General features: G+C 36.2%; 1 protein-coding gene across 2 annotated transcripts in view; it reads left to right on the top strand.

Annotated features, from left to right (window-relative positions):
* The window catches only part of LOC144965072 (tRNA N6-adenosine threonylcarbamoyltransferase, mitochondrial-like), a 52577-nt gene that overhangs the window by 4191 nt on the left and 28364 nt on the right, over positions 1–20022 (top strand). For both annotated transcript variants that reach the window (XR_013643967.1, XM_078899972.1), the window contains exons 2-7: positions 7820–7919; positions 9911–10005; positions 11069–11131; positions 12269–12398; positions 16407–16611; positions 17901–18046. Coding sequence is in view for 1 of the 2 variants with exons in the window: in XM_078899972.1 (XP_078756098.1) it covers positions 7820–7919; positions 9911–10005; positions 11069–11131; positions 12269–12398; positions 16407–16611; positions 17901–18046 (739 nt within the window). In the remaining variant the exon portion in view is untranslated. The remainder of the gene's footprint in view (positions 1–7819; positions 7920–9910; positions 10006–11068; positions 11132–12268; positions 12399–16406; positions 16612–17900; positions 18047–20022) is intronic.

Genomic DNA, 20022 nt, shown 5'->3' with positions numbered 1-20022 from the left:
AGCGGGTTTCGCCAAGACCGAAGCACATCGGACGTTGTATGGACACATAAATGGTTGGCAGCAAAGGCACTCAAAGAAAACATATCCATAACAATAACCGGAATCGATATGTCCGCAGCCTTTGATACGATCGACAGAGGAAAACTTTTGGAGATATTAACAGAAATAGTAGACGAAGACGAGCTCCGAATAATCCGATTTCTCCTCAGCAACACAAAGATACAACCAAGGATATACGGGGCCACAAAACAGACGCAGTTCGAAAGTAACATCGGGACCCCCCAAGGAGATAGTCTGAGCCCGATTCTGTTCACAATATACTTAGAACACGCTCTGAAAGAAGTTCGAAAAGTCATTCCAAAACCAACGACTCATATTGAGAATGCAATCCCTAGAGAAATCGCCTATGCAGATGATGTCGATTTTATTGGATCAACACCAGCAAATATAGACATCATACAAAATACCCTCATGAAATATAACCTCCAAGTCAATGCCAATAAAACCGAATTTACAACAATATCGAGGAACAAAGAGGAATGGAAAAGAACAAAGAAAGTCGGCTCACTAATTGGAGACACCGAGGATGTACAAAGAAGAAAACAGCTATCAAACGCCGCACTCAGTAAACCCACCAATGTATGGATTAGAGGTGACAAAATAAAGAGAAAAACAAAACTGAAACTGTACCATGCTCTTGTAAAACCGGTACTTCTGTATAACTGCGTCACTTGGGCGTTGACAAAATCCGAAGAAGAACATCTGGATGCCTTCCATCGCACACAGCTAAGAAGGGTACTGGACATCAAATACCCAAAAAAGATCTCAAATGAATCACTCTATAAGATCACAAAAGAAAGACCAATCTCCCTTGACATTTTACAACAACGATGGCAACTTTTCGGTCACATACTACGCAGGGACAAAAACATACCAGCTAACCAAGCCATGTCGGGATACTTCCAAAAACACGGGAACCTTTTCAGAGGAAGACCGATCACAACACTCCCTGTGATCCTAAACAAAAACCTCACAACACTTGGACAAAGCATTAGTCTCATAACGGCAGGGGACCTTGAAAATCTGAGAACCCTAGCAGAGGACCGGCAATATTGGAGACATCTCACACAGGAAATACTGGAAACAGCCAAGGCGACCCGATCTTTCGGTCGAGACGCGAAAGGCATCTAAGTCAAGTAAGTCAGGTCAACTACAGTTACTATATTCCACTTTCATTCCTGATCATAAATCACTGCTATATACATGCCTACTCGAAAAGAAATTTGGTTGACATCTTCACTCATACTCATATCAAGAAATGAATTGCTCGTGCCATGGTCCACAGAAATTCTACTAAAAGATAGTTTTTTAAATAGATATTGGTCTAAAACAACAATGATGACTGCGTTCCAAAAATTCTCTGTGCTGATTCAAAACTTGTATTGGGGTTATAGAATTTGCCTCCACTTCTTCAGAAGTCTCATAAGATAATCTTATGTCATGTATGTTGCTAGAGCACCATTCATAAAGTTGTTTTGGGCATAAGATCTGGTTGTCATATAGAGCTTGTAGACTTGTTCAAGGTGCTAACTGTTTCACAGTTTCCCTAATTTGATCACTGGGTGATTTCCCCATGGATTGTTGCAAACGTGACATTCCGCATGAAATCCAAAATCTTCATGATGATGACATAGGATTGAAAATTTTTGTAGTTTTTATATTGTGATGCTGCTCCATCACTGAAGTATATCACTTTAGGGAGAGATGACTTGAAATGTCCCACCATCTGTCTTATAAATGTGTGCACTGTTGCAATGTTATGTGATATATAGACTAACGATCCAAAAACTAATGTGATTTAATTTTCCATTCTCCTTGTAATAGAACAAAAGTATTAGGTGTCGATTGTGTATTGTCCTGATGATGTCCCTGGACAGATCTTGAATGATAAAAGAATAACTTTCAGCAAAATCTAATAGAACGATGGCTACGGTATTATCACTCAGGTTGTCTTTCACATGGTTTAGACATGCAGCTTGAGACTTTGCAATAAAACGATGTGGTGTAAGGTCATGAATTGTTTTAAATATTTTTTCAGTAATATTTTCAACAGTATCTTCCAGTATTAATAAAGCAGCTCTGTCAGTATGCACCACTGTTTGAATGTAAGCATATCACAGAGATCAAGATCATTTTGAGAAAAGAGATTATTAAGAAATGCTCCAGGACATTTTTCACAAAGATGAAGCATACATTCTGGATTTTCAATGTTATACACTATTTTACGTAATTATTCAGATTAGTGATATTCCCAGGAACAGCTAATATGATTAGTTTTGAATTTTGATGCATTTCAATAACAAAGGCTGAATGCCTTCCTTTTGGTCCTACAGTAATATACCATTTGGGCCTAAGTTCACAGAATTTTGATCAACCAATATTATACTGAGTTATTGAGGGTACTTTTTAAAAGATTCCGTATGCAGTTCATTCAAATTTTAAAGTATCAAACGCTTTTGCACTTTAGTCTTTTCACCATCAATTGTGACTGAAACATAGTCTTTCTTTCCAGGACACAGCCGCGAATATTCATCATTGTTATAAAAATTCAATTACCTTTTCTTTAATCTCATCTGCTATTCTGTTACCTCTTTTAGAATCGGGTTCTTCAAAAGTCCTTTCTCCTTTTTTAACTTTCTCACTTTTTTCACAAGCTATTTTTAACTGGAGAACATTCCAACACACAAAATGATAAATCTAAAGGAGCTGGATATTTTTTTTTCATTCATGCCACCCTGATATATCTGAATGGGTGTGTAGTCTACAATTATTGAACTGTTGATGCATTATTTCGCACTTTTTTCAAAAATAGATAAACTGAAAGCATTGAATTTATTATCTGTTAAGAGTTTGTCATAAGCCAAATATTTTAAGCTTTGTTTGTTATCTGTGTAATGTAATATAAGTCGATTTTGGGGGTTTAAATAATTTTTTGAGTTATCCCCCTTTGTAAATTAAGCTTGATATACTTAGGTTCTTTGCATGTGATTTTTACCATGAAGCACCTCAAAATACAAGGAAAGCTTCCATGTGCTTATAGAAATAATGTATCTGCACAATATATCAAATTTTGAAAAAAATCCCAGCCGACATCTTTGACCGTTTTGAGCCTTGAAGTTGACAAAAATTTGCGATTTTGGTGCACGTCGCAGTACGCTATGCGTTATTGTTCGAAAATTTGTAGTACTAGACCCATAATTTTGCTATATTATGTTGGACCATATGTTATTTATTGAGATACAAATCATCAATGACCAAAAATGAAACATTAAAGTCATGAAAAAAAATATTGAAAAAATTCATTTTTTTGCCGAACAGCATGGGGAGCCATATTCAAGGGAAGATAACTCCAAAAGTTGATAGATATTTTCATTTTCCTTCAAATAATTGTAATCTATGCTAAAAGTTGTACAGGATAACCAAATTTGACAGAATTAGCTTGATTAATAAAAAAGTTATAGCCTCTCAAAAATGGACCCACAAGCAAATTTGATTTTCACTCGTGTTGAGACAAAATTTCAAAAAATTGTAAAAATTTCAAATATCCATATTCTGAACTGAAAATTTGGTTTTCTTCATGTCTCATAAGTATCTTATATTGAGCCAAGTTTGAGGAAAATCAAAAGGGGTGTGGTTCCCAATTTCCGAAAATTTGGTCCACTTGACATGGAATGGCCCTTAATTTGTCAAGAGGTAAAAAAAAAAATAGAATGCCCAGCTCTGTCAAAGCGTAAATATTGTGGCCAATGGTACGTGACTTTTGAAGCGTCGCGTTCTACCAGCTATGGTGTTAAGACTTTTAACGGATTAGCAAATGATAGTGGCAAGCTAGATTTGTCTGTTGAAGACCGATCTGAGGATACACTGGAGATCCTGAAGCAAAACGATACCAAATGGCACAAATTCTGTCGCTCTTGATATACGGCCACAAAAAATCAGAAGGCTCGCTGTGAAAAATGAGAAATCACAAGAAAACTTGTCAAATTGTCCCGATCTAGACAATCTCTTAAATCCAATTGTCCAAGGAGGCAGAATATGCGTTTTCCCTCAGATGCCATTATCACAAGAAATAGGACACATTGTATGCTTTGCAACAATAAGATGAAGCTTCCCTCCATTCAATAATGAAAAAAGACATGAACGAAAATATCCGCGAGCTGCAGAAATTATAAACGATGTCCAGATTCTCTCAATATTCTCAAATAGCGATTTGATTGCACAAGGAGTTCATTATCAGAAGATTTGTCATGTCCGTTTTATGAACATCAAAAAATGCTGAATATTACCAAAACAAACAAAGTACTAGTTTTGCTGTTGCTGAAATTGTTTCTTCTTCTTCCTCTTCCTCCTCAAGCTGAAACTTCCTCATGGAAGGCTCAGCAGCAGCTTACCCAATTGTTTTACTGGGGGTTATCCAAATTGTTCCTAAGTCGTATAGTTGAAGGCAGAAACGAGTGAAGATGGTAGTCCACTCCAGATTGTGGCAACATAAATTTGCCAGGTTTCCTCTTGTTCTGTTGGAGGCCATGTAATGACACCTGACCTGGTTTTTCTGACCTTTGTAAAATACATTTATTAGTTTGTTCTTCTCTCTCCTTTCCTTCAATGGTTCCAAATGGGGTGTTATATATGACTTTGATTTGTTTGAGGATTTTGTTGAACGAATTTTATAGCTTTTTTTTTTGGATTGATTCTATTTACCAAATTTCGGATGTTTGATCGGGATCCCATACCTTACCGCTTTACTCGAGTGTTGGTCTAACATAAACTTTATAGCATTTCTCTTTTATGGTTACCTTGTAGCCGAAGAGGTTTCTTCTCAAGAATCCCAGAGTGGAGTTTGCCTTCCTGTGTATGTTTGCAATGTGGTCTTTCCAGGTCAGGCGATTGTTTATCGTTACTCCGAGATACCTTGCTAGTGTGTTGTGTGTTGTGTATTATCTTTCTTTTGTTGGTAATTTTCTGGAACCAAGCTCCCGATGAAGAATTTCAGAATCTTTCTTATGCCTTATTGGTCTGTACAAAAGGCTGTCATCCGGAAATAGTCTCAGTTGAGTTCCTAGCGACAATCTTTCAGGCAAATCATTGATGTAGATAAGGAACAAGAGGGGACCCAGTACGGTACCCAGGGACACACCTGTAGTACTGGAGCTGAGTCATACATTGCTCTTTCAGTTGTTTACGATTAGTGAGAAAATCCATTATCCAGTCGTGTGTGTTACTCACGATTCCATATCTCCGCAGTTTAATAGCCAGAGTATGGTAATTGACTTTATCAAATGATTTACTAAAGTCTAATAAAATAGCATCTGTTTGGAGTTGTTTTATTAATGTTTTCTGTTAGGTTGTTGCAAGTTGTTATTCGTTGGGTTTCACAAAAGCGCTCCTTTTTGGAGCCATGCTATATATAAAACATTAAAGTATAGAACAGAGCAAAGAGAGAGGGAGAGAGAGAGAGAGAGAGAGAGAGAGAGAGAGAGAGAGAGAGAGAGAGAGAGAGAGAGAGAGAGAGAGTCCATAAATTGCCAGAATTAATCAAGATGTATAGCAAAGAATGCTGTGAATGAGGTTGCACCCAGTCGTATGTTCACCCAATCAGGTTCAGAGACAGACTCCAGCCGGTCCTACCAGACTAACCTCAGGAAAGGAAACATTTTTAGCTTTCAATAAGACAACATATGGTTTTCTTGAACACACTGCCATGGAAAGAGCTGACAACGAAGTATTGGCTTATCTTTCGCCGTTAAAATAATTCAAAGAGATCAGGATAAACTAGAAAAGGCTGCTGTTGAATTCTCTCAAGCCTCCGAAGAAAAATGTGTTCCACAGACATTTGTCTAATAAATATGATTTTTGTTGGATCCTAATCATCTAAAATTGTTAATATACTTCGCCAAGAAAGTCTTTCATTTTCGAAATTAATAGTTACCAACATCACCATAATCACTACCACTATCACCACCACCACCTCATCATCACCATACTCATCATCATCATCATTATCATCGTCATCATCATCATCATCATCATCATCATCATCACCATCATCGTCATCATCACCGCTACCACGATCACCACCACCTCATCATCATCCCTACCACCATTATCAATACTACTATCTCCATAATCACCTCATCATCATCATCATCATCATCATCATCACTACCACTACCATCACCACCACCACAACATCATCATCAACATCATCCTGATCATCATCGTCTTCATCATCATCATCATCATCATCATCATCATCATCATCATCATCATCATCATCATCACTACCAAGATCACCACCACCACCACCCCATCAACATCATCACCATAATCACTACTATTATCACCACAATCACCTCATCATCATCATCATTATCACCAACATCACTTCCACCATCATCTTCACCACGATGACGACCAACACAACACAAGTAAAACTAATACCAGCACCATCTCCTCCTCTCCAACCACCCCCTTCCAGTCCTCATAATAAAGCTATACTACCGTCCCATACGGTCCTATATCACTTATAGGCACATTTTTAACAATGATAATTATCTAAGCCAAAATAATCAACCGCTTACACGGGCTAAAAATAATATATTTTTAAAGCGCTGAATTGTCAACAAATATTTCATGGATTACGTCCCTTTGTTTTAATATAGCTCATATAGGCGGATTTTCATCTCCCTATTTTACACTGTTAGAGGAATTTCTCAATGTGGTTCTATATCAATATCGATTAATAGTGGTCTCAAGTTACTTTGTACCAAATTTGGTGCTTTCATCACTAATTTGCACAATTTTACCCTAATTCCCCTAGCTAAGAGAAACGCACACACACACACACACATACACACACACACACACACACACACACAAACAGAGAGAGAGAGAGAAAGAAAGAGAGAGAGAGAGAGAGAGAGAGAGAGAGAGAGAGAGAGAGAGAGAGAGAGAGAGAGAGAGAGACTCGCACATGCCCATGTACACCACACAGAGAGAATAAGAGAGAGAGAGAGAGAGAGGGGGGGGGGGGGCATTCTGTGCAAAAGACTTACCTGGTGGCCTGTCTTTGGCAAACGTAATTGTTCCATCTTTAAAAACATCTTAAAAGTATTTTTTGTTCGTTTTGTAAGAATGATCTCAGGATTAAACTGGCCCTAGGTGGAATATAGTAGTATTGCAGTAATGATGATAATGACAATAATGGTGATAATAGTATTAATAATAATAATAATAATAATAATAATAATAATAATAATAATAATATAATAATAATAATAATAATAATAATAATTATAATAATAATGATGATAATGACAATAATGGTGATAATAGTATTAATAATAATAATTATAATAATGATAATAATGATGATGATGGTGATAATAATAATAATTAATAATGATGATAATACCAATGATGATAAAATAATGATAATTATAATGATGACGATGATGATGTTGATAATAATTATAATGATAATAATGATGATGATGATGATGATGGTGATGATTAATAATAATAATAATAATAATAATAATTGTAGTAGTGGTAGTAGTAGTAGTAGTAGTAGTAGTAATAGCAGTAGTAGCAGCAGTAGTAGTAGTAGTAGCAGTAGTAGTAGTAGTCGTAGTAGTAGTAGTAGTAGTAGTAGTAGTAGTAGTAGTAGTAGTAGTAGTAGTAGTAGTAGTAGTAGTAGTAGTAGCCGCTGCATCAGCAGGTTCATTATATAATATTTCCCTATCTCTTCATCCTGAAGAACCGGAGGAATCATCCCCAATGTTGCCAAGGAGATTCATGCAGACAAGATAGAGAGTGTTGTACAAGAAGCTTTAAGAAATGCAAGAGTTGATTTGATGGTACGTCATTGTTGATTACATTGGCAACTGTAAAATGCTAGTACTTTGGCAGTGATCTTTAATTTTTTCAATGGTTTTGTCTGACATTGCAATGTTAATTGTTTTATTAATTGGACAAATTTATTTTTTCATCTTTGTATTTTTATACTGTATTTCTTTCTTTCTTTCTTTCTTTCTTTCTTTCTTTCTTTCTTTCTTTCTTTCTTTCTTTCTTTCTTTCTTTCTTTCTTGCTTTCTTTCTTTCTTGCTTTCTTTCTTTCTTTCTTTCTTTCTTATTATGATATTAATAATACGCAAATCAATATATTTATACATAAAGATTTGATTAATTCAATCATGTAAGGATAAATATGTTACTCAGAGTACTTTTTATAACAGGAATGGAGCAAATTATTATTAAGACATTTACCACGATATTGTAGTCTATGTTGACGTTTCAATCCTGTATGGTCATCACCAGGGCTTTGTGGAACATGTAGTAGGTTACCTCTTTCAGCGCCATTGGCCACACTGTGCGGCCAGAGCAGAATCTGTTCTACAGTGCGGCCAGTCTTGAAAGGCAAAAACAACAAGAATGTACTCCAATCCTACTTTCTACAAAAGTACTATAAATTGAACCAATGGTATCATCAAAACATTCAGTTGGCCCTAGGGGGTATTTTAATTGACATGCCCCGAAATCGAATGTCACTTTGTCTTAGCTTGTCATTCTCATGCTGCCTCAATCAGGTGTCAGCCATTTTGTGACGGAAATGCGAATATAGCCTCAGCGCTGAAAGAGTTAATTTTGTTGTTGACAGTTCTACTATACTTTCTGCAAAATCCTGATGATAGCCATACAGGCCTGGAACATCGATGTAGACTAAACTACAATGTAAACATATTAATAATAATTTGCTCCATTGCTCTCATCAACAGCACTCTTAGGACAAAATTGGTATTATTACATGATTAAATTAATTCAATATTTTCTTATTCATTTATTTATTTGTCAATATATTTATTTATCTATTTTTTAATCTATAATTTATTTATTTATTTGTCTATTAATAATCTATTTATCTATCCATCTATCCATCCATCTATCTATCTATCTATCTATCTATCTATCTATCTATCTATCTATCTATCTATCTACCTATTTATCTATCTGTCTGTCTGTCTGTCTATCTATCAATAAAATTTGTTCATTTATAATCCTCTTTTCTTCTTTTTGTCTTTCTTTCTTTCTTTCTTTTTAAAATTGTATCTCTCTGCAATAGACATTAATAGGGGATACAGGTAAATTCTTTTGTTCACACCCCATTGAATTGTCAAATTTTGTCCCCATTACTCGGCTGGCTGTCTCAATTAAGCATCTGTGAATTGAAAAAGGTATGACTTTTTATATTTAAAAAATTCCGTTCCCTTAGGAATCGTCCCAATTAAGTTGCTTCCCCAATATTGGCTTTGACTGTATTATTATTATTATTATTATTATTATTATTATTATTATTATTATTATTATTATTATTATTATTATTATTATTATTATATTTTTATTATTATTATTATTATTATTATTATTATTATTATTATTATTATTATTATTATTATTATTATTATTATTATTATTATTATTATTATTATAAAATTATTATGAATTGATCATTGATGTCATTAGAAATAATTTTAAAAGAAAAGAAAAAATCCAAAAAAAAAAAAAGAATTTAAAGAAAAAACAAACAAAACAAAAAACAAATAGAAGTGAAAAAAAAAACAACATATATAATAAAGCCATAACTTAACAAAGTCTGCTACAATTTTAACTTGCACTTCCTAATTGTCACATTAGAGTCGAGGAATATCATTGGACATGTTATTAAAAAATTATTAACAACTGGAAGGTGCTTTTCAACAATTCGGTTTTGTTTATAATCCAGTGCGTGGAAATGACTAGAACGTTCTGTCACTGCAAGGTAAAGCAAAACCTTTTGTTATTAAATACACAGGATGTTGATGGTATCGCTGTCACTGTTAAACCTGGACTTGTCATGTCTTTGCGTGTTGGGCTGGAACACGCTCAAAAACTGGCTCATATCACCAGGTAAGCTTGTTTACATTTATATATATATACATACATATATATATATATATATATATATATATATATATATATATATATATATATATATATATATATATATATATTGTATGTGTATCGTATGACAGTCATTATTGTTTTGTTGAAAAGGAGGAAGTTAACCAGCTCTGCTATAAAACTTGTATTTTGTCATCAAACTCAAACAGACGGTTTGCTTCCTTGATATTGTTATTATCAACAACTTAATAAATCAACCACCTAATTTTCGGTGAGGGAAATTGTCAAATGTTTCCAGTTTGTAGCTGTAAACAGTTTGTTTTACATTCAGTTCAGGATTGTTTAGAAAAAAATTATTTATGAATGGACAAGAGGTTAAATTTTTGTTTATCTATTCCTGACAGTTTCTAGATCAGTGAACTCATTTCTATAGCTTTGTTTTGCTGTTTATGTTTTTGTTTTTGTTTTCTTGCCTTTTTTTTATTTGTTTTTTTTTTCTCTGTGTTTTTTAAAAAAAAGATTATTTATTAATAATAATTCAGTATTTGACAACTTGGGTTATTCCTGTTGACATCAGACATCATAATAATGATAATAATAATAATAATAATAATAATAATAATAATAATAATAATAATAATAATAATAATAATAATAATAATAATAATAATAATAATAATAATAATAATAATAATAGTAATAAGTTATTTATATAGCGCTCAACTTCCACATAAGTGCTCAGCGGCGCTTTACAATATTAATTATCATTCAAACATTCATTCTTTGACAATTTTGAGAATACATATGAAGAAACAAACACATGCACATGCACACAAACTCACAGACAGATACATTTACATTCATACACGAACATACACACACACATACTTACACCATTATTACTCAATAACATAAGTAACATTATGTTTGATAGTTTATCTTTATTCCTTCTTCAAATGCCTAGGCGATGGTATCTAATGATGCTGTTGCGAAAGGGCGTCATTTTAAAAAATAAAAGTATTTTTGTCCAACTGATATGAAAAAATAAAAATTATTTGTGTTTCCTCAGTAAACAACTCATCCCAATACATCACATGGAGGCCCATTCTTTGACAGCTAGGATGATTTCTAGGTCAGTGTTTTTATTTTAGGCTTGTAGAGAACGATAGGGGCGGCCTGAAGCCTGGGTTCGTGAAAATACTAACGAAAGAGTGAAAATGGAGAGGCTTTGGATGGAACAATATAGACAATGGACGTTTTACGTACAAACCCTTCATCAGCACAATAAACAAATTAACGTGGAAAACAAATAAAATAAAATGCAATATAACTTTTATTGTCTGTACTCAATGGCTGTTGGAGAATGAGTGAAATGTGAATGAATTTGTTTATTGTTGTGCTGACGAAGGGTTTGTGCCCAAAACGTCCATTGATGTATTGTTCCCATCTGAAGCCTCTCCATTGTCACTCTTTTGTTAGTCAACAAGCATTGGGGAAATTTGTTGGATAAGTAAAAAAAAATTAGTTTAAAAGACATTACTGTTGGATTTTTGTATAAGGCAGCCACCCTTTTTTTTTGAGTTATCATTAAGCTGTTCACTTAATACTGGTCAAATTGAATGTTAATACAAGAAGTCCCAGGTTTGAGAGGTTTTTTTAAAGATGAGGGTCATTTAAATCGATTGATATTTTACGAGGACGAGTTTTCTAGCCAAATTTTTTAATACGAGTTTTCCCAGATACTGGCAGTTTAATGAGGGTCACTTAAATCGATTGATATTTTAAGGACGAGTTTTCTAGCTAAATTTTTTAATACAAGTTTTTCCAGACACTAGCAGTTAAATGAGGGTCATTTATATCGACTGTTATTTTGAGGACGAGTTTTCTAGCCAAATTTTTTAATACGAGTTTTTCCAGATACTGGCAGCTAACCAGTTAAAGACAAACAAACATCACCTCATATTTCAAAATCTGTCGTGTGGCTATGTGGTCTTGTGGTATGACACTCGCTTTTGGATTGGAAGGTCCTGGGTTCGAGCCTCGCTCGGCGCATAGTTTAGTCCTTGGAAAAGGCTCTTTACTCACTTTCTCTCACCATACTCAGGTGTATAATGAGAACATGGCGTAACAGCGTCGTCTCTGTCGGGGAAAAATGTAATATCGCCTAACAGGCGTTATGTCTTGTTCTACATGTTAAGTGTTGCTGTTGGCTAGGGACCCTTTGTAAAGTGCTTTGAGCACATTTAGTTTTTTTGTGGGTTTTTTTCAGCATACCATTTCCCTTTCTGGTGCTGCTGACGAGTGGAGGCCATTGCCTGTTGGCCTTGGCCAGAGGGGTGGAGGACTTTCAGATGTTGGGCACGACCCAAGACGTGGCCCCAGGGGAGGCCTTTGATAAGGTTGGTGGTGAAAACAAATGCCACTCACTCTCTCAATCAATGCGGATATGTGGTCTAGTGGTATGACACTCGCCTTTGGATTGGAAGGTCCCGGGTTTGAGTCCCATTCTGTGTTGTGCATTGTTTAGTCCTCGGAAAAGACTCTTTACCCACATTCTCTCATTTTACTGTAAAACGAGTATCTGGCTGTTAACAGCATTGTATCTGTTGGAAAACAAAAAAAAATTGGTTTTGTTTTTGGTCGGTATGACCTTTCTGAAAAATTCTTGAAATGGCCAGTAGGGAGAGAGTTATTCTGGTATTAAGCTGAAGGACAGCAGATGCTGAAACGTGAAAAAAATCAAATCAAAGAGTGTTTCCTTGATGTTGGCAATTATGTGCATTTTAAAGAGTTGAACATTAAAAAAACAAAAACAAAACAAACATGAGCATTTATATAGAGCAATATCCACTAAACATGCTCAAAGCGCTTTACAAAGGGTCCCTAGCCGACAGCAACACTTAACATGCAGGATGAGACATGACACTTGTGGTGATAGTACAATTTTTTTTTCGATAGAGACATACTCATTTTACATCAGAGTATGGTGAGAGAATGTAACTAAAGAGCCTTTTCCATGGGACTAAGTCAGCTATTGCTGTTCTGAGTGGGACTCAAAACGAAGAACTTCCGATCTGGAGGCGTGTGTTCTACCACAAGACCACATAGCCGCATTAATGTAAATGTTGCTGCTCGAAGCTTGAGGAAATAAATAACAATGTGAAATTGAATGTAAGTTTCAATTTAAAATACGAAAACAGATAATGTGGACGTTTTGGGTTTCCCCTTTATCAACAAAATAGGATAAATGAAACACTACAGATGAATGAGATAATGTGGTAGTGGCGTTGTTAAGATGAATAAACTTAACATCTTAACAATCCCTCTACCACATTATCTCATTCGTCTGTAGTGTTTCATTCATCCTGTTTTGTTGATAAAGGGGAAACCTGAAACGTCAATTTTATTCTGTTTTCGTATATTCAGTTGAATCTGACATTCAATTTCACATTGTTATTCATAGCTGCATCAGTCAATTAGTAAGTTTTCTGTAACTAGATTCTATGAGGAAGACTTGACTCTATGGTCTTGATTTTTAGCATTATCAGGTACAGTCCACTCTGGATAATCGCAACACCTTGGGATCAACGAAAATGTTGCAATTAACCGAAGTTGCAATTAACTGAAGTTGAGTTTCCTGTCCACTATTGCAACATTTTACACATAAAGGTAAACTCAAACCAGTTGTTGTAAACATTGTTCTTAGGCCACCGCAGACTGAGCAATTTGATTGAAATAAAAACCATATGGCAGCCCTGATTGATTTTGACAAGCAAAAGCAGTTTTGATGCAAACCGACATCTTACTCGGAGTGGATTAACTTTTACTCTTTTACTCTCAGCATTTGTGAGAGACTAAGAGATTAGCCGTGATGAAAGACAATAAGCTCTCACCAAACCTGTTGGTCACAATGCACTGTTGTCAAGCCCAAAACAGAGGATATCACTCAGTCTCTCTTTACAACTGTCATTATCTACCAGTTGTCAAGACGAAACCCACCCCCTTCGCCTCCTATTTAATAGTCACAGATGACATCACAAACCCATACTGCAAAGCCCCGCCCTCTTTTGTCTCAAATAGAGTGGTGACTCACTACACCAGCATTAAATCCCGCTTACTCTCAATTCATCAACATGTCACGATTTCACCCATAATGAAATTTAATCCCAATATTTTGTTCGATTGCTTTCTTGAATTTGCCCATTTTTGAGGTTGAATATTTGTTGCAATTAACCAAAGTTTGTTGCAATTAACCAGTGACGGTTATATATAATTAATTCTGTTTCGTGGGAAATTTTGTGATTAACCAAAAGTTGCATTTAGCCGAGTTGCGATTATCCGGAATGGACTGTTTATAACTAAAGTGCTGTTGTATTTTAATTATTCTTATTTTTTCTAATGCATATTTGGAGTCCCAATAGCTTAGTTGGTAGAGCACTTGCTTTACATGTAAAGGGCCTGAAATCTATCCCCTTTCCTCCCAGCATTGATTTTGGTAGCTGATTCTGTTAGATCTGGTGGAAAGTACTTTGCAATAGACTACAAGATATGAAGTGAATAGAAAAGTGCCAGAAGACAATAGAGAATAAAAAATTTTTTTCGTTTCTATGTTATATGTTTGTGTGGAGAATATTGGCTATTAAGCTTAACTGCTGGTCAAAATTATTCGCGATGGTGGTGTACGAACGAATCGGCGGTCTCAAGAAGTGGGTGAGAGAGGGATCTAGTAATGACTTTGAGTTTGAAACGAATATTTTTGTGTTCGTGGATAGCTCACACGGTAGAGCCACGCTCTCACCTGCCAGGCGGAGTTGTCGTACCAATAAGGTCGCAGGTTCAAACCCCACCACCGCCGCGAAAAAAAATTTTTATTCTCTATTGTCTTCTGGCACTTTTCTATTCACTTCATATCTTGTTGTTACCAACATAAGTGCCTGCTCCACTCACTTTTCTGAATTAAAAATTCACCCCATACACCGGAGCATACTCAATGTCTCAATCGTTTCTATGTTATATGTTTGTGTTGAGAATATTGGCTATTAAGCTTAACTGCTGGTCAAAATTATTCGCGATGGTGGTGTACGAACGAATCGGCGGTCTCAAGAAGTGGGTGAGAGAGGGATCTAGTAATGACTTTGAGTTTGAAACGAATATTTTTGTGTTCGTGGATAGCTCACACGGTAGAGCCACGCTCTCACCTGCCAGGCGGAGTTGTCGTACCAATAAGGTCGCAGGTTCAAACCCCACCACCGCCGCGAAAAAAATTTTTTATTCTCTATTGTCTTCTGGCACTTTTCTATTCACTTCATATCTTGTTGTTACCAACATAAGTGCCTGCTCCACTCACTTTTCTGAATTAAAAATTCACCCCATACACCGGAGCATACTCAATGTCTCAATCGTTTCTATGTTATATGTTTGTGTTGAGAATATTGGCTATTAAGCTTAACTGCTGGTCAAAATTATTCGCGATGGTGGTGTACGAACGAATCGGCGGTCTCAAGAAGTGGGTGAGAGAGGGATCTAGTAATGACTTTGAGTTTGAAACGAATATTTTTGTGTTCTTGGATAGCTCACACGGTAGAGCCACGCTCTCACCTGCCAGGCGGAGTTGTCGTACCAATAAGGTCGCAGGTTCAAACCCCACCACCGCCGCGAAAAAAAATTTTTATTCTCTATTGTCTTCTGGCACTTTTCTATTCACTTCATATCTTGTTGTTACCAACATAAGTGCCTGCTCCACTCACTTTTCTCATTTGCAATAGACTAGCATCCCATTCAATGAATAACAAGCAATTGCTATTGTCCGTTCATGCCACAGAAACTGGGATAAGGACTACTTCTCTGTTATTTCTATTTCAATTTCAAAGGTTTATTTTTAGGTAATTGACAATATAAAACATACAATAACATAGAATTTCCAATTAACAAATCAAAACAGGTAAAATCAATAATAAAACAAAGCCAAAAAGAAAAAAAAAAAAGAGAATTAAAAAACAGATGAATTTATAAATAAATGACTAGATACACAAATAAATAAATAAATAAATAAATTAATTAATTAATTAATAGATACACAAATAAATAAATAAATAAATAAATAAATGAATAGATAGACAAATAAATAAATGAATAAATAAATACATACATTTATAAATAAAATAGATAAATGCTTGAATGAATGAATGCATGAATGAATGAATGAATGAATGAATGAATGAATGAATGAATGAATGAATGAATGAAGGCAGGCATGAATGAGGGAATGAATATGAAGGAAGGAAGGTAGGAAGGAAGGCAGGCAGGCATGGAAGGGGGGTGGGGGGGGGGGGGGAAAAATGATCTAAATAAATAAAAACATTCACCTGTCTATCTATAAGACAAACAATTGTATTGTTGTTCCACAGACAGCTCGCGAACTAAAGCTAAATACAATTCCTGATCTCAAATCTGTTTGTGGAGGAGCTGCTGTAGAAAGAATGGCCGAACGTGGCGACCCCGATTCCTTCCCACCTGTCCACGTGATGACAAGCAGAGCCAACTGTAACTTTTCATTCACTGGTCTGAAGATTGCGGCCCTAAGGATGATCCTAGCTGAATATGAAAGACAAGGTATGAGCTTCTGTGGGGATTCTTAGGTTGAGGGAGACAGTCAAAGGTAGAGTGCGGCTATGTGGTCAATTGGTATTACACTTGCCTTTGGATTGGAAGGTTTCGAGTTCCGCTCATAGTGGTGCATAGTTGGAAAATGCTTTTTACTCACATTTTCTCACTCTCACCATGCTTAGGTGTAAAATGAGTACATGGCCATTAACAGCTTTGTCTATGTTAGGAAAAAAAAGGGAATATCGCCTTAAAGGCAACATATCTCGGCATCCTACATGTTAAGTGTTACTGTTGGATATGGACCCTTTGTAAAGCACTTTACAAGAGGTCTCTAGCCAACAGCAGCATTTAACATGAATGACAAAACATGATGCCTGTTAGGCTATGTTACAATTGTTTGGACAGTGACAACGCTGTTGACGACCAGGTACTCATTTTACACCTGTTAACGGTGAGAGAATGTGAATAAAGAGCCTTTTCCAAGGACTCAACTATACGCCGCTCAGTGGGACTCCTCTATCATCTTCCTTGTTACTAGCACTGAAATGACCTAATGGTGTCACTTGTGCTGTAAAACCCCTAAAAACAAAAACAAAATGTCATGTCATGATTTTTTTTAGAGGCGATCGTGGCTCAACTTCTCGGTTCTTGTTTCATACGCGAAAGGTTGAGCAAGTCACTTACCTTTAGCTCAATTTGCGGCTCTTCACTGCATCTGATGCCTGGGTTATTTGCCATCCCTTGGAATAGACCCTAGAGACAAATTTCCCCTTTGGGTTTAATAAAATATCAAATTGAGAAATTAGTCAGCAGGCACTGGTGTAAGATAAAGATCTGAACAAGTGTGTATAATAATAAATAAGTAAATAAATAAAATATCTAAATTCTTTTTGTTTATCCTTAAGGGGAAATTTTTCTTTATGATCCATTCCAAGGGAAGAATAACCCAGGCGTCAGTCGCAGTGCAGCGCCGCAAAGTGAGCTAGGGCAAGGTGACTTGCTCAAGGCCACACAACGCGGCGGGTTGTCGACCTCTGTACCTTTCGGGTACGAAGCAAAGACAATACCACTGAGCCACGCTGTCCCATATAAATGGTACCAGACAAAGCAAGAAAGAAAACTACAAAAAAAAAAAAAACAAGAAAAAAAAACCATCCCAAAATATCAAGTCTTCCTCGCCTGCTTTTTTTGGGGTGGTCTTTTTCAGGGATTGATAAAGGGAATTTATTTTTTCTCTATTTCGTGGAGGTTTGTGATCTTGTTGTATACCTTTCCTTCCTGTACACCTGTTTCAGGTATCCCAGAAGAGGAGGTTCTTCCCAATGCCCCTGACCTGTGTGCCTGGTTCCAGTACAACGTCACATATCATCTGGCCAGACGGTTACAAAGAGCTTTCATCTTCACAGAGCTCCAGGGACTTATCGCTGAAAACAAGACTCTAGTAAGAAATCGAAATCAATTTTCCTTTCTATTTTTATTTTATTCCTCTTCTTCCTTTATTCCCCTTCCTCCTTTACACATCTTCCTCCTTTATTCCTCTTCTTCCTTCATTCCTCTTCTTCCTTCATTCCTTTTCTTCTTCCTATAACCACAGTATCTCTAATAGACGGAATTTTTGTGGCTGATTTGTATTTAAGTGATTCTCATTCGCTTTCCTTCTTCCTTTACAACAATAGCTTCAATCTATGAAGGATTTTGTGGCCAATATGTTATTAGCTGATTCTTCTTCTATCTTCCTCTTTGATATATTTTATAGTGATTCCCCTTAACTTTACTTCTTCTTTTACAACGGCAGCTTTAATGTGTGAAAAATTTTGTGGCCAATATGTTATTAAGTGATTCTTTTTCTATCCCCCTACTTTATAATCACATGTTCTCTCTGGGAACAATTTTGTGGCTAATATGTTTTATATTTATAGTGATTCCCCTTCACTCAACTTCTTCCTTTACAACGATAGCTTCAATCTGTGAAGGATTTTATGGCCAATATGTTGTATAGTGATTCTTCTTCTACCTTCCTCCTTTATAACAACAGATTCTCTCTGAGAAAATTTTCGTGGCTGGTATGTTTTATAGTGATTCCCCTTCACTCTACTTCTTCTTCCTTTACAATCGCAGTTTCAATCTGTGAAGGATTTTATGGCCAATATGTTAAGTGATTCTTCTTCTATCTTCCTCCTTTATAACAACAGGTTCTCTCTGAGGAGAATTTCATGGCTGGTATGTTTTTAGTGATTCCCCTTCACTCCTTCTTCCTTTACAAACAGCAGCTTCAATCTTTGAATGATTTTGGGGCTATTATTTTGTTAACTGATTCTTCTTCTATCCCCCTCCTTTATAATCATATGTTCTCTCTGGGAACAATTTCGTGGCTGTTATGTTTTATAGTGATTCCCCTTCATTCTACTTCTTCCTTTACAATAGCTTCAATCTGTGAAATATTTTGTAGCCAATAAATTGTTTTGAGCTTCTTTGCCACTCTCCATCTACTGGTCATTCCAGTCTTTCCCATGAGTAAACCCCAAAGACAGATTTCCCCTTGGGGATAAATAAAGGGATTTTTACTATAAGGCACCCTCTCCATGACCACAACCCAACGACAAGTAGACTGAAGTCGAGAAAGAGCTTCCTGATGGAAGAAAGCATCAACCTTGACCATGCAGCTTTATACAGACTTTCCACATGGAGGGAGTGGGACAATCATACAAATGAAGCTGTTTAAGATCCGAGAGAAGAACTGTCCTGTGGAACTGAGCTCCCCAGGAATGAATGGGTAACACTGAACAGAGCACGGGCAAAAATTGGGAGAACAACTGGAAACATGAAAAAGTGGGGGCTGACTGAGACTAGCTTGTGTATAAATAAATAAATAAATAAATAAATTCCCTTTATTCATCCCTAAGGGGAAATTTTTCTTTAGGGTCTATTCCAAGGGAAGACTGGAATAACCCAGGCATCAGCCGCAGTGCAGCCCCGCAAAGTGAGCTAAGGCTAGGTGACTTGCTCAAGGCCACACAACGCGGCAGGTAGTCGAACTCTGTACCTCTCGGGTACGAAGCAAAGACCATACCACTGAGCCACGCTATCTCATGTATGTGGATGCCCAGAGCAGACGATGGAACACATCCTTAGAGAATGCCAGGATGGGCCCAGCTGCACTGACCATGACCTAAGAGTCTGCTCCACAGATGCTGTGGAGTGGGTTTGGTGTTGGAGCGACAAGCTATGATGATGACTATAATTATTCTCATTTAAAAAAAAAAAATTGAGCTTTTATATAGCACAATATCCACTAAACGTGCTCAAAGCGCTTTACAAGGGATCCTTGACCAACAGCAACAAGTAACATATAGAAGGAGACATGATGCCTGTTAGGCGATATTGCAATTTTTTTCCGGACAGAGACAACGCTGTTAA

This window comes from Berghia stephanieae, chromosome 2 (genome assembly GCF_034508935.2).
Source record: "Berghia stephanieae isolate SIO BIC M18660-M18661 chromosome 2, UCSD_Bste_1.3, whole genome shotgun sequence".
NCBI classification, from domain to species: Eukaryota; Metazoa; Mollusca; class Gastropoda; order Nudibranchia; family Aeolidiidae; genus Berghia; species Berghia stephanieae.
The sequence above is the reverse complement of the archived record's forward strand: the minus strand, read 5'-3'. Positions and strand labels throughout refer to the sequence as shown.